Source organism: Stigmatopora nigra, chromosome 18 (genome assembly GCF_051989575.1).
Source record: "Stigmatopora nigra isolate UIUO_SnigA chromosome 18, RoL_Snig_1.1, whole genome shotgun sequence".
Classification (NCBI taxonomy): Eukaryota; Metazoa; Chordata; class Actinopteri; order Syngnathiformes; family Syngnathidae; genus Stigmatopora; species Stigmatopora nigra.
In genome coordinates, this window is record NC_135525.1 from 2,659,132 (window position 1) to 2,675,267 (window position 16,136).

General features: G+C 37.0%; 1 protein-coding gene across 7 annotated transcripts in view; it reads right to left on the reverse strand.

Annotated features, from left to right (window-relative positions):
* Nucleotides 1-1,055: 1,055 nt before the first annotated feature.
* The window catches only part of exoc6 (exocyst complex component 6), a 61,962-nt gene continuing 46,881 nt past the window's right edge, over nucleotides 1,056-16,136 (reverse strand). For 6 of the 7 annotated variants that reach the window (XM_077738417.1, XM_077738415.1, XM_077738416.1 and 3 more), the window contains 2 exons: nucleotides 10,433-10,545; nucleotides 1,056-9,694 (listed from right to left, as the gene is read on the reverse strand). In XM_077738417.1, coding sequence (XP_077594543.1) covers nucleotides 9,568-9,694; nucleotides 10,433-10,545 — 240 coding nt within the window. In that variant the 3' untranslated portion in view covers nucleotides 1,056-9,567. Of the gene's footprint in view, nucleotides 9,695-10,428; nucleotides 10,546-16,136 lie in introns of those variants that run through there. The other variant, XM_077738418.1, reaches the window with a different exon arrangement.

Here is a 16,136-nt window from a genome sequence, read left to right on the forward strand (position 1 = left end):
TGAATTGCCATGGTTGCTGGCACAGAACGCCTAGATCGCTGGATCTCTTATTGTCATGCTCATTGTCTCAAGTCGGCTGTGCGTCTGTCCTTTTATTAATGGCCACGAGAGGTAAATTTACATCGTTTCTTTTTGTGAGGCTGAAAATAGTCTGCTTGCCAATGGTGATTGTCTTCACCATGATTATTTTATTTATTTCATATTGCACAGCAACTTTTGGTTTGAAGGCAAATTTACAATAATAAAGATGCCTGTCAACATTTCAGCAGGCTTTCTTATTCATTACATTTCATAGTGTTTGGAGGGAGATGTCTTATCATCTTGTCTGCTACCCACCACGTCAGTTGTATCTCTCTCTGTGCGTCTCTGATTCCACATCTCATGACACTTTGCTTCTTTTTCCAGAACCTGATTTGTGTGCTCCCTGTCGGCCTTCCCCACAAGCCGGACAATCACCAATCAATCGGGATGTTCGTCATCTCATCCACTATCTGTAGATTCCTGAGTAAAATAAAGAACTCTCATTTCCTTTTTTGAGTTGCGATTTTCTATGGCAGTACTGTGACGAGGCGAGAATCACCTCCCTGTCGCAGCGAAACCACTCGCGACAAATAGAGCATGTGGGAAAAGGTTCTATTTCTGTTCCCTGCCACTACAAACAATAAGCAAAATGGCGGCTGATGGGGACAAATCACCTGCTGGAACATTGGCCAACCCAAATATCTTGCCCACGTTCCACACTTTAATAGTTCAATGCTTTCTGAATGAATGTATGTAGTGTAAAAACAGTTTTTGTCACTGGCATAATCAGGCATCAAATTTGTGTCAATCGAAGAATTTGTAGAGTGGGTGCTTTGATCTCCCCATTTGAGCCAATATGCCTTCGTGTATAAACACTTGGCTGGAGCACTGACTCTATATCCTATTGACTACCGGCGAAAACAATGCTGTCCAATCACAGTTGTTTTGAAATTCTCCAATCTATATGAAGCAATTGGAAGAAATTAGACAGAAAGACTGAAAACATGTTTTCACCCCTCCAAATGAGCCAACAGTCCAAGTTCCACTTTTATTTCTGGTCATCATTTGGATCAGGAAAAAGAAGGATTATCAATAATATATACAATGGAACCATGTTCATGGCGAGCAAAAGTATTAGAACAGAAAGACATGTTATATACTGGTAATAGCGTGAACAAGACATGCATTCTTAGGTTTCATCAGTATGATTTTTGAAAGAGGTCTTTTGAATAGTCTTTACAATAATTATTGTCAATATCGTTTACACTGTTGTTGTCAAGGTTGACCCTAGCAATGATTCATCAGTGTATCATTCGTTCAATTTTAAATTTCATTCATTCATCATCCATACTGAGCAACCTCGCAAGGGTTGCAGGGATTGTTGGTTGCCTATCCCAGCCAGGTTAGGGGTGAAAAGCTGACTACACTGGTCGCCATTCAGCTGTAGGACACACAGAGAGATAGATAGATGACCATTCGCATTCCAAATAATACTGCCACCAGTGGGAATCGAATCCACGCCTGCCCGCACCAAAGTCAGGCAAGTGAACCTCTACACCAGGGGTGTGAAACTCATTTTTTTTGTGGGCCACGTTGTAGTTTCGATTTCATCCAGAGGGCCAGCTAGTCTGCCAAAATTAGATGATTTTAGATCATTTTTGGACATTCAAATTTGTACAAATCGTCTGCAATTATTGATTTAATGAAAAAAATCGAGCAAACAGGAAACGTTCCCTATGCATCTATAATCTTCATTTGAATTTGATCATAAAACAGAAAGTTGGTACTCATCATTAACTTTCTTGGGCCACAGCGGCGGGACAAATTTGGCTCGTGGGCCACCACTTTGATATCTTTGATATCTGTGCTCTACAACATCAAGTGGCCAATTTTCAATTTCAAATACAAGACGTAATGATAGAGACATGCTAGAGACAGCTGTCAGCATTTTTCATTTCACATGATGAAAATGAATCAAGAAAAATTGCTATGCTGTTAATTTTCTCCTTACTGAAAAATTACATTTGATATTACAACATTTTTGTGCCATGTCGTTAGTTCCTTTATATAGCTTCTCCCAGTATTATAGTTGCTTGTGTTTTATTCACTGGCAACTCTCAGCCGTGGATATACCTATAGCTAATTATAAATGCAGATTTCATTAGCAAAATCCCAAATATGAATTTTAGAAATTTTTCAACATTCTATGATTTGAGTAACGAAAGGCATAGGGTTAGCGCGTTGGCTTCACAGTGGAGGACCTGGTTTCAAATCCAGGTTGGTCCACCTGTGTGGAGTTTGCATGTTCTCCCCGGGCCTGTCTGGCTCTTCTCGGGGTACTCCGGTTTCTACCCACATTCCAAAGACATGCATGGTAGGCAATGATTGGACACTCTAAATCAGTGTATCCCAACCTTTTTTGAGCCGAGGCACACTTTTTGCATTGAAAAAAATCTCAAGGGACACCACCATCTGAAAATCTTTGTCGCCTATATTTATAATAGTTATTCTCATCGAAGTTTTACCAGCAGAAATCGCATCCAAAATTATTCCAAAATCTAATTTTTCACAATGACCTAATGTCACGGAAATTTGGCCTGTGGACCCTGAACAACTTCCGGTTTGATTGATGCAAATAACCAAGTAAAGTTATTGATCGCATCATTTTATGATTTTTCTCTAAATATTACTTAAATCTCCTAATATTCCGCAAAAAAAATTGTGCTCACACAGACTTTACGTCGGCAAAAGTTGATGCGCTAGAAACCAGACAACTTCCATTTCGACTTAAGAGAAAAATAAGCAACAAAATTTCTGTTTCACAACTTGAATCAAATAATAGTATAATCTACAATTTAACGTTCATATTTTGATTTGAACATTGTAATAGTTAAATTTTAATCTCCTTATATTCATATTAACTTTTCTCTCTGAATATCACATTGTATGACTTCTTGCAATTTCCCACGGCACACCTGACCATTGCTCACGGCACACCAGTCTGCCGCGGCACAGTGGTTGGGAAACACTGCTCTAAATTGCCCCTAGGTATGAGTGTAAGCAGGAATGGTTGTCTCCTTGTACCCTGCGATTGGCTGGCTACCAATTCAGGGTGTCCCCCGCCTCTGGCCCGAAGTCGGCTGGGAAAGACTACAGCACCCCCCACGACCCGAGTGAAGATAAAGCGGTTTAGAAAATGAGATGAGGTGGCATAGGACACCCTTGACAACAATGTACATTAGTTACCATTGTTCACATTGAAAGTGTATTATTAATATAATTTAGCTATCTGATTGGAAGACAGCCAAAGTGTTGATCGTTTGAGTGTCATTGATAGGAGGACTAATTATTCCAATAGTTTAAGGAGTGTACAAACAAATCATTGTAAATGCAAAACAGTAATGAAAAAAGAAGCTAATTTGACAGTAAAAAAATTACATCTGAATAATGCAAGATACATGGCATTACAAAAATGGTAATGTATTATCAAAAGAGTGGATTCAGCATTAGTCTGCCAGTAATCCCGTCAAGAAGTAATTATTGCTATTCTTTTTGAATAGACCTTTAAAATCATTATCTTAGCCTTAAGAACAAAAATAGAGAATTCAAATTGTAAAATCTAAAAATTCTTGACCGGTTAAATATACAAAGTATACATTCATAATAAAATTACATCACCGCAGAATAAAACTGAATTTTTGTACATCAGAAGACAACTTTATAGAACAAAAAGGTATTCAACTTCCCATGTACCTATATTTATAGGTGTACAATTTGTATAATTTTCAAACAGAAATGATTCAAATTATCAATGAAAACAACCATCTCGAGACAGAATCCTCAAAAAAATGGTAATAAATATGGTGGTTTTGAATCATACTGCAGTACTCCTGCCCATTAACACATGATAAAATGACCAATATATTACTCATCAAACTTTGGCAAATACAGTAATGCCTTGAGATACGTGATTAATGCATTCATGGACCGAGCGCGTATGTCAACATACTCATTCCTCAAATCAAATTTGCCCATTTAAAATAACTAAGTACAAATTAATTCATTCCCACCCTCTGAAAAAAACAAAAAATAGGATATTATAATAAAAATATCGTATTTTCCGCGCAATAAAGCGCACCTACGAGCCTTCAATTTTTTTCATAAGCTGACCATGCGCCCTATTACCCAGTGCGTCTTTTACATGGATCAATATTGAGCTACAACAGGTCTCACAACTACAGTAAGCAGCCAAGACGGGGAGATTGCGCCGGACAATATACGCCACTATCTGCTAGAGGATCGTAAATGCCTGGGCTGTTATATCAGTCTCAGTTGTGGTCTGAGTTTCCAGGAAAGCAGGAATTGCTGACCTGATTAATGACGACTTTCATGAGACGGAACTGGGCGTGTTGGATGCCACATTTGCCCAGCTGTTCAACATGAGTTATTATGCTATTGCCGAGTCACGAAACACCTAATACTTTACCTTGGAGAAAATAATAAAATAGTTGTTTATTGATGCTGGGAGTGAATGGAGCTGATTTGTAATCTGTTAATAACCTTTGGCTGACCTATCAGACTGTATTGCTGACATCCCCTTTAGCGCAGCACCGTCAAATGGATGGATAATAATGTAACCCCAGCCTGTACTGTAATTTTATAATACAGTCATACCTTTACTTACGAATGCCTCTAGGTACTAAATTTTTTATATGCAAAAGAGTTTCTCGAGATACGAAACAGACCCAAGTTTCGACGCCCCCCCCCCAAAAAAAACTAAATGTAGTTATCTAATTTTTTTTTTTAAAATAAACTAAATAATAGCAGTAGTAGTTATTACCTTATCCATTATTTTATTTTGAAAATATTGTCTCGGGTGCATTGATTCTCACTTTAGACCATCGGTACCCTCTACTGGGCTCTTTCACCGGCAATGGCAATGAAAGCATATATTTCAATTTGCTGTTTCACAACAGCCACTATACATGTTTTAAGATTCTCTCTTACATACCTGTCCACCTCGGATAAAGGCTACCCGGTTAAAAAACATAAAAATGCAACGCGGCACATATTTTCACACACAAACAGGCACGCACGCACACCCACACACCCACGAACAAACGCACGCACACACACACACACACACACACACACAGGGCACCCTTAAAAGTTGAACATTTTTGTAGTACTACAAAGTGGACGGCTTTCGGCCCTGGTAGAAAAGGCTCTTGCCACCATCTGGCAAACAAATACGAGTATTACGTCTCCCATATAACGGCCGTGGCGGGAACTATTTCAGCAGTGCAGCGCAAATTTCCAAAGGGATTTTTGGTCATTAGATTCATTTTAAGACATTAAGAAATAATTTCCTCATAATTTTCTCTCATTTTTGTGTTTCCTAACGTCTTTCATAAAAAAATGGGGCACATTGACCAATTTTAAAAAGTTTAGTTGGTAGTTGTGTGAGAACCGTGGAACAAATTAGAGATTTTACATATAAAGTACACCTACTTACGAAATGTTCATGTCACGCAAAAGGCTCTGGAACCAATCAATTTTGTAAGTAGATGTATGACTGTATATCATTCATTGAAGGTGCGCTTTATCGTGCGGAGAATATGGTATGTTTTTAATTGTTCTAAATCACCACCTAGCTCACAAAGTAACAAATACCTATCTAGTGGTTATGATCGGCAATAAAATGTGACATCATTGAGTACAGTATTGTATGGAGTTATTCTATCTGAGACAGATGGTAGCGGCTAACAGCGGAGGAGACGACACGTTTGGTTTGCTACACTTCTATGACACAACGTAACATAACATAAAATTAACCTTAATTGAACTTCACTTACTATACACACTTAAAAATGGATGTAATCTTATTGTGCCAAAACCAAGGCAAAGGTATTTTGCTGCTTGCCCGTGCCTCACAAACGTGTGTATCCCTCGTTCGTTTTTTAAAAGTTATCGAACCAGCCATGACGTTGAAGGTTTCGGCTGGTGTTGAGCATCGTATGTCAAGGTATCACTGTATTATGCTGATTGTGCATATTGAGAAAATCCATTCAATTTCCACAGAAATTTTTCATACATCAGCAGATCACATTCAATTGTATAGACAACAATTTTAAGACGGGTTAAAATAAATGAAACCCATCGGAAGTGCGTTGGTAGTTATTACTGTTTTGAGTACAGGCTAAAGGTCTGCCAAGTCCCCTCTCATGTTGTTGGTGTGTAAATGATCATTTTGAGTTATTCCCTGGTGTTTCATGTGCGAAATAAAATTAAATTTGGTAGATGTATTCTAGGGGTGTATACGCATTGATCCTTGGAGCCCAAATTTATTATTTTTGTTCTTTGCCTTAATTAATTTTGGATCAATTATTGCCAGTAGAAAAGGAGTTAGCCAGTAGAGGGAAAGCACCCTCTTTCAATAACAATGTTCAATTTTGATTTCTTAAAGCAGTTAGGGCACTGACCAGGTGGCAATTTAAGCTTCAATGTAATTTTGCACAAAGACTCTTTAACAGGCGGCAGGTGGAGGTTTGATTCAAACCACACTGCGCACATCAAATTAAGCATTTTTCCTTCAACAGTTACAGTGCTGTCAATGTATTTTCACGATATTCTTGTTAAGATATTGCAGGTGCATTACACTGAAGTGAGTTTTCTGTGATTTTATTATTGTTATTCTTTTTTTTTACACAACCTTCCTAGATTTATTCATCATCAGTGATTTTAGTTAAATATGGACAGTGCATCAGTTGTCCCGATTAAGAAGCCAGTGATTCTTTGGAATCCTGGCAACCTATTTGAGAAAATTACATTAAAAAAAAATCCTGGCAGTTGATGTAAAATAAAAAAAAGATTGAGTGTAACGTAAATCAAGCAAGCCATAGGATAAACAAGCAATAGGATAGATAAGGCTAATTTTCACTTTTATGAACATCAGTGTCTCAAGACATTATTATTTGTTTTTGTAAAGAGAAATGACATTCTTCCAATTACATTTTTTAATAGTGCATGAAAAGAAAAATAAACAAATCAATTCCTAATTAAATAAAATTACAGAATAAATATCTTAAATTTTGCAATTAAATTTTTTTAAAAGATAATAAAAATAATAATAGAAATTTTCCAGACGACGTCCACGACGGCTAAAGATAGAGGCGGGGAACGCAAGACGACGGCAAAAGAAACCATTGCCTAGCACAATTGCATTTATCTTTTATTATGATTATCTATTTTATTTCAAGTAGGAGGCCGAGACTGAAATGACTGTAGAAGTTTTGAAGAAAATGTGTTATGACAGCAACTTTACTCGTGTCCCAAATCTCGAAAAAAGAAAATGCAAACATGTAACGACCTGAGCGGCTTTCACACTAAATTGACAAAGTCACAGTGCTTTGTTTGTCGTCTAAAAAGCAAATTGCATTTATTTTTCATTGTTGCACAAGAAATACACGACTTTTCTCATTTCAATTAGAAAGGAGAGATCAAAATGGCTGTACTTATTTCAATGGAAACGTATGAGAACAACTTTTCAAGCGTCCCAAGGCTCAGAAAACCTCATTGAGACGCATGAGACCGTGTGTGTCAAAAGATTGGGAGTGACACACCGAACTGGGTGGGTCATATTAACGGTGTAATTGTTTTGGAGTCTCTGTAATCTGGCCACATTTAGGTGCAGTGTGCCACTGGCTCATGGTTTCCATACTTGAGCATTGATGGTCCCCTATGTGCATGAAGTTTAAAACGTTATGGGTGGGGCTAGAAGTAGCGGAGATGAAGATGCTGCTGTTCTACTTAGAAGTGACCAGACTGGGTGGGATTAAAAATGAGAAATTAAGAAAGCCAGTGAAGGCGTTTTAGAGACAAGGTAAGAGAGGCCAGACTTCAATGGTTTGGACATCGCGGCAAAATGGAAAACTTTCATTTGCTTTGGGCGACAAACTGAAACTGTATTAGTAGATACATACACAGGATGACACTGACACACACACACACATACACGCAAAAAAACCTTTGAACAATCCAATAAAATCAATTGTGATGGGAGAAATGTTTTATATTCATGAAGAATAAAAACTAGAATTTTAATTTGTTTAAAATTAGGTCCTTCAGACTTCGTCTTCCTGGACGAATGCATTCTTAAAATCTGCTGTTGTTATTCCACATTGACCACTGCAACATCTCAGATGGGATACTGTAAATTTAATCCAATATTCACTAAGGGTAGTTTACGTACTCAAGGTTGCCGTCTTGCAGTTGTTTCACTTTCTCATTTCTGCCAATACGCACTTCAGAAATTATTTTAATTTTTTAGTTCACGCTGTATACTTTTAAAACAACTTTGAAAATGCACCAATTTCTTCCCACCATTTTAACTCATTGGCTGCCATTAATAGCGCTGGCAATTCAATCCATTTGAAATGTGAGGGCGAGCAGCAAATGAACAGAAGCTTATTACATCCACCCTCCAGGTTTCACTAAAAAAATATTTTGAAAAGTTTTAATTTAGTTTGTCAGAGTCATATAATTGGACTTCTATACAGATCAATGGCACAGAAACAGGTAATATAAAGACAATTTCAACTTTCAACATTTTGTAAGTAGATGTATGACTGTATATTATTCATCCTTTTAAAAAAAAAAAAATCTTTACTCCTTTTTCAAAGTTGTTAGGACTCCTGTATTTTTAGATTTTTCTGAAAGTGGCCCCCGGAAGAAAAAGCTTGGATGCTATTATAGTTAGTGACTCCCTGTGACTGACTCGAGACCTTTCTAGTTTCTGAAAGTTCCAAAAGAAAATGCTGAATTGCTGGTACAGCATACATTTTTGTTTCAGCAATTTTAAGTGTTAATACAAGAGGTAAGACTTTCCCTGCTCTTTGATTTTGACTGCACAAATTTTTGCACTCTAGTTTGCATCCAGGCGTCCCGGCACCTGAGTGGAAAGCGCATCGGACTCACAACTCTGGGGACCTGGGTTAAATCCAGGTCAGTCCACCTATGTGGAGTTTGCATGGTAAACTGATTGGACACTCTGAATTTGGATTGAGTTTGAATGGTTTTCCGTCTTTTTGTGCCCTGCGATCAGTTGGCCACCGATTCAGGGTGTCCCCCGCCTCTGGCTCGGAGTCAGCTGGGTTAGGCTCCAGCAGCCCCACTAATCTAATGAGGATAAAGCGGTTCAGAAAACGAATGAATGGATAGTTTGCATCTGCCTTTCAGACTCGCTTTTGACAGATAGCAAGTCTATTTCTTAATGAAACTGCAAATTCACATTTTTGGCGAAGACAATTCTCAGGTCGCTTGGTTTGGAGATAAGATCCCATAACTGATGCAAAAACCTTTAGGTTTGGGATACCTTATGTAAGGGACCCCTTTAGTTGGTCCTAATGTATTTGTTAAAGTAAATGGTTGGCTATTCTTGGAAGTAGGTGATTTCATTCATCAGTTGAAAATGTTGGTCATAATGGATGCTTGCAGTTTTAGTGTGCGTGCATGTGTGATTGTATGAGTGACACATACAACATGATCTTAGGAGGACATGCCATTGACCAGGCTTCTTAGCTGCTTGACTACAGTCTCTATAAGCTTCTGTTTGTCTCTGTCGTTCTTCCTGAACTGAGAGAAGATATTGTTTTTCTTATTGTTGTCCTTCATCCTTGAGACAAAGAGCAATATAAAGAGGCAGTTATTTTACAGTTGAAAAAGTGCTGTGTCTTAAAAAAAAAAAAACTACGGAACAACTATTTAAAAATGATTGTGTCCCAATTTTACAACTTAACAAGATTAGATTAATTATAGTATTTATTAACAATATATATATATATATATATATATATATATATATATATATATATATATATATATATATATATATATATATATATATATATATATATATATATATATATATATATATATATATATATATATATATATATATATATTGTTAATAAATACTATAATTAATATAATCTTGTAAAGTTGTAAATTTGGGACACAATCATTTTTAAATAGTTATATTTATATAACAATATATATATATATATATATATATATATATATATATATATATATATATATATATATATATATATATATATATATATATATATATATATATATATATATATATATATATATATATATATATATATATATATATATATATATATATTGTTAATAAATACTATAATTAATATAATCTTGTAAAGTTGTAAATTTGGGACACAATCATTTTTAAATAGTTGTTCCGTAGTTTTTTTTTTAAGACCTTGGATGAATGAGACAATTTACATATAAAATATTGCTCTATTTACTAAAAATCTAAGTTACAAAACAAGTTCTGGAACCAATTATTTTCATAGTAGTAGAGGTACACAAGCACTTCACTTACTTCTCAAGTAAAGTCAGAGCGGTGGCTGGGTTAACTCTAAGGTACTTGGAGGTTGGCTGACCGTAGTCTGCGAGGTAAGTTGACCAGTCCCACACCATAAACAGGTCCAAGAGCTGCAAGCCAAACAATAACACAAAAATATACAATGTAACGGTTCCTAGAGATTGATTACAAAATGGTGGTGCTAGCCATTGAATATGGCAATTGTCTTGACAGTGTCATGTCCTTGTACAAATGTATATTTCTAAACAAAAGAAACAGCAGTCACAAGTCCCTATGACTAAGTTCTTGCCTTTACCGAAAACCTCTCACACAAGCTCCTCCTGAAGATTCCATCGATGATTAATGCTTCATGAATCTGACGGAGAGGACTTGGATTTAAGCTTCCTGTCAGCGTTTTAGCACTATTATTGTGCATTTGCATGTAACGAAGCATACGCTTGGCCTTGCTACGAAAGAATGCTTTGATCACCCTTAGTTTTACTATTAATATTATAATTACTGACATAAATAATATTAATATCATAAATATTATTAATATTACCATTCATATTATCAACCTCTTCGGCCCGGCGGTTTAAGTGGTTAGCACGTCAGCCTCACAGCTCTGTTCTCCCCGGGTCTGTGTGGGTTTTCTCCGGGTACTCCGGTTTCTTCCCATATCCCAAAAACATGCATGGTAGACTGATTGGACACTAAATATCCCCTAAGTATGAGTTTGAGAGTGACTGGTTGTCCGTCCGAATGAATGAATGAATATATATACCATTTTTATTTTGATATAACATGCAACATTTCGTACCAAAAACTGAACCAAACTTTGGATGCGCGCTATACCCAAATGTCGGTGAAACAGTGCCCTCCGCTTGTCTTTGTCCGAGAGTAGGGCGCAAGAGCCCGTTCTATTGGCCGGTCCTCACACTTAGAAAAAAGAACTCAAGAAGAATGAGATCATTTGTTTGGTCCATCTGATGATGATAAATCAGACTTTGAAAAATGTTAAATATTATCATGATGGATTAGACGTTATGGATTTAAAATTGTAAATTCCATTAGAGAATTGTGTTCATATTGGTAGTAGTTTGTTTTACCAGATCCGTACTAAATGTTGTGAGTAAATGTTTTGTCAGCATTTGTCAGTTACCAGTACTGGTGCAATCCTTGGTGTGAGCTGAGTGGAAAAAGAAAATTCTATACCAATATTTAATCACAAAAATGGGTGTGCATTATACACGTGTGCACGTCATACTCGAATAAATATGGTATATACATTAATACCTTAAGATTCAACCTTAATCCGGGACAGAGCTCGTATGTCGGTTTACTCGTATCTCATCAACGTTTCCCATAGAAATGTCCAAAATACAAATTAATTCACTCCCACCCGCTGTAAAAACACAAAAAAAAAATCAGAAGAAAAGTGGGAACTTGTACTGCAGTTTTTTAGCATTTAAAATGACCGAGCTCCCAAATGACCCCTGGTTAACCTGATGGACTTCACCCCCTTCCCTTATGCACCGACACAGTGTATGCTAATGTAATGGGGTAAAACAGCTGGGTGTTTAGCTCATGTTGAAAAAGCATTGAAAGAGTAGCTTAGGATAATGTGATTATTCAGCTGACTTAGTGAAATTTTGCTACAATGCTTTTAGTCTCACCTTGAGCTTTATGATACGTCAGTTTATAAAGGAGGCATCAAATTATACTACCTTTCGATATGCTTATTGTTCCAACAGTCCCTTCTGAGTTACCCTTGTTGAAACCCTACAGCTAGTTGAATTGAATTGTCATTATACAAGTATCGTATACAATTCATTCATTCATACATTCATTTTCCATACTGCGCATCCTCGAAAGGGTTTTGGGTTGGTGGAGCCTAACCCAGCTCACTTAGGGCAAAAGGCAAACCATACCCTAGACTGGTCGCCAGTCAGCCATCTGGCACAAAGAGAGACAAACGACCATCCGCACTCACAAACACACCGCACAGAAGTCGGGCGAGTTAGTCTCTACAACAAGAGGCGGTTATAGCATACCTTTCAAGCTCTGCCGATAACTGCCCTTATAAATGATTATGATTCCCCCAATTAACCTCCAAAAAAAAAACGTACAAAAACCGTACGACGCATGTTTACTCACGGTAACTCGTTTCTTTCTAGGTGGCTCCTCCATGCTCGCTTCCACGATATTTACTCTACGTATATCTACACATGCACATGTCATCCTTTATCGATATTGTCGTACGCACCGCTAAAAAAATACATACGATTAAGGATAATTTTTACTGGTATACCGTGACAATAGTAACAATTGATGACAGACAGTAGCGTTGTTGGCTACCAGCCTACGAGACTATCTGGATTTTAGCCAAAAGTCTTGTTGAGATCGGTTTTCATAAATATTGGCGATTTATTTTATTTTTTCCCCGTACAAAAGTCGGTGTACGGCGTGCATGATTTGAAATGGTACAAAAACGTATAAAATACGTATAAAACGTACAAGTTGACAGGTATGTTATAGTGTACAATGTTCAAGTATAATTTTCAGTCTTACTTAGAAGTGAAATTTGTCTAGAACAGGGGTGGGCAAACTTTTCGGCCCGGGGGCCACATTAACTTTAAAAATTTGACAGATGACCAGGTCAGCAGAACATACAATACATATAAAAAAACAGCATTCGTTAACAGTACATATGAAACATAAACAGAAAAGGACTGAAGTATTAACATACTCATCATTAAAGTGAAAAGTATAAAGTACAAAGTAAAGTAAAAAGGAATGTATTAAGAAATATTCTAATGTAATTTAAAAAAAGATAGAGGGTCTGTAAAACATGAAAAACAAATGAGTGGACAGAGCTACTGCCACTGGCTTCCGCGTGACGGCGCCATCTTGAAAAAAAAAAATTTAGACAACGTCAGCGGCCCGGATTAAAACGCCTCCAGGCAGGATGTGGCTCGCGGGCCGTAGTTTGCACATGTCTGGGCTAGAACCTGGCATAAAATATGGAATTTAAAATTAAATTCTGTAAACTCCTTGTGAGGTCTTCAATGTTCTTAGTATAAATTTGCAATTTCACTCAGAATTGTAATTAGTTTAGATTCTAGACTAATTACAATCTGAGTAAAATTGTTCTACACTCTAGAACAGACAAACTACGGCCCGCGGGCCGGAAGTGGCCCGCGGGCCGTAGTTTTGTCTGGCCACATCCAGCCCACTAGGCCTTTTAATCCGCCCCATCGACGTTGTCCAAATAATGTTTTTTTTCCCCCCAAGATGGTGTGTCACGCGGAAGCCAGTGGCAGTAGCTCTCTCCACTCATTTGATTTTCATGTTTTACAGACCCTCTATCTTTTTTTAAATTACATTTGAATATTTCTTAATACATTCCTTTTTACTTTACTTTGTACTTTATACTTTTTACTTAAATGAAGAATGATGAGTATGTTAATACTTTAGTCCTTTTTTCTGTTTATGTTTCATATGTACTGTTAACGGATGTAGTTTTTTATATCTACCGCATCCAGGGCCATCTGTCAAATTTTTAAAGTCAATGTGGCCCCCGGGCCGAAACGTTTGGCCACCCCTGCTCTAGAACATTTCATAAACACGGAGCAACATTAAGCAGAAAATGTCCTTCAATTTGATTGGTTAGATAACAGAAGACGAACTCCAAAATAAAATAAATGTTCATGAAATGTCAAAATTTGTGCCTAAACTCAAAAGCGGAGGGAAGGGACCACCCACTTAACTCAAAAAGCAAGACGAAGAAGAAGAGAGCGAGCTCATTCCAGCTTTCTTTTGGATTAATGACAACATGGTCAGAGATATCAAATTTGGCAATCGTCTTGTCAGTGTCATGTTCGTTTACAAATTATTGTACAAAAAAAAGAAACAGCCTTAACAACTCCCCATCATCATGTTCCTTGTGCGCCAAAAAACTCCTGCAGAAGCTCCGACAAGCTAGGACGCCTCCTGAAGATTCCATCGATGATCCAATGTCTCTTAAATCTGACAAGAGGCACTATTTCACTTGGAATGAAGCTCTTGATAACCTATGCAGTAAATCTTAATTTTTATCATCTTCACTTCACCATCGTACTGCACAGGTCTTTCATCTATTTTTTTTTAATTAAAATCCAGTGGAGAGGAGTTATTTGCAGCTAACAGTAATTCACTCTCTCTACCTTCACGTTTTAATTTGATTTTTTTTTTCAAACCGACGATCAAAAAACCAAAAGAATTTTAATGGCACAAAAGTGTTTTGGAGACAATCAAATATGACCTAAAAGTGCACGATTAGGCTGCTTGAGATGAAAAATTCATGGGGATTTTTTTTTGTGAGATGAGAGCCATTCTTTCAATTCTTTATTTTTCTCTGACCTCTATTTTCACTGTCTCTACCTTCTCAAAGCTCATTCTGAGTAACTAAAATGTTAAATAAAACTTGATTATATTGCATATAATTGTAAAGGCAGAATATCGAATTGGTATTGCATGGAACAAATCTACTCCCTCATAATGTTGAAGCAATCATCCCTCCTGCAGGACCAGGCACGGACAGATTAAAAACAAACAAAAATCTACTGTAGTGTGGAATTCAATTACCCACGTGGATTTCAAGTGAAGGGCGATACTTTATCAATTTAAGTTTTCCATGGAACCTTTCAAAAGCGTAACTTTGTTGTTTTCATGGAAACATTCTACAGAAGGTTTTATTACCTTCTTTGAAACACTTTCAATGACTACAAATTCATCACATAAAAAAATAACCTCACATTTTACTTTATTACATTTAAGAAAAGTTATTTCCTACTTTGACGAAAACAATTATAATTATCTCCCTGAAGTTAAATGTGTCTTTTGAAAATGATCAGAAATTAGATAAAGGGAAAGTAAATGGATGTCCTAAGAACAACCGCCGCCAGTGGATTCATACTTACCCTTTACCTAAGGCTAAGATTAACATGTCAATCAAGAAGTCTTTTTATAAAAGGGAGCACAGACTCATCCATCAATCAACACATTTTCCTCTACTTATCCATGTCTATTTGACGTGGATAACAACCTAAGCTAAAAAGCCAAGACTACTCTCTCCGAGGCCACTTTCCAACTTCAGGTCATACAGAGGTTTAAGAATAAAGGAAGCAGTACTAATATCCTCTTCTCACACAGCCCCAAGTTGAGGTCAGAAGTGCCGAATCTCCACTACACACAAAGTTGATGGTACTCTGATTCACTGTCCTGATAGCCCGATGGTAGACAGAAATTTCCTTGACTAGAGGTGGTAGCTTGACTAACTAGAACTCTTAAAATAAAGATATTTGCAACAGTAAGCATCCATTTAGCTTGGTCTGCAGGTGAATAGCATCTCGTTATAAAGCATCACAGTCCCTTTAACAATTTTAGAATTATATTTAGACTCAGGAAAAAGAGGGAAAGCCATGAATGCCACACCGAAAATCTTAAAGCCTAAAGCCATAGTTGGTCGTATTAACAGTAGAGGTACAAAAACATATCTCTTTAAAAGGTGATTATTCTGCGATATCAGGGCTGCCAACTTCCATCAACCCCATTACAGGGGTGCTCGGACGTTTGGTCGCCGGTCTTTTGGTCGCCGGTCAAATGGTGACCGAGAGTTTACTTTTGAAACCAGCTCTCAAAATTATATTCATGAGAGAGAGTTTTATATCTAAGAGAGAGA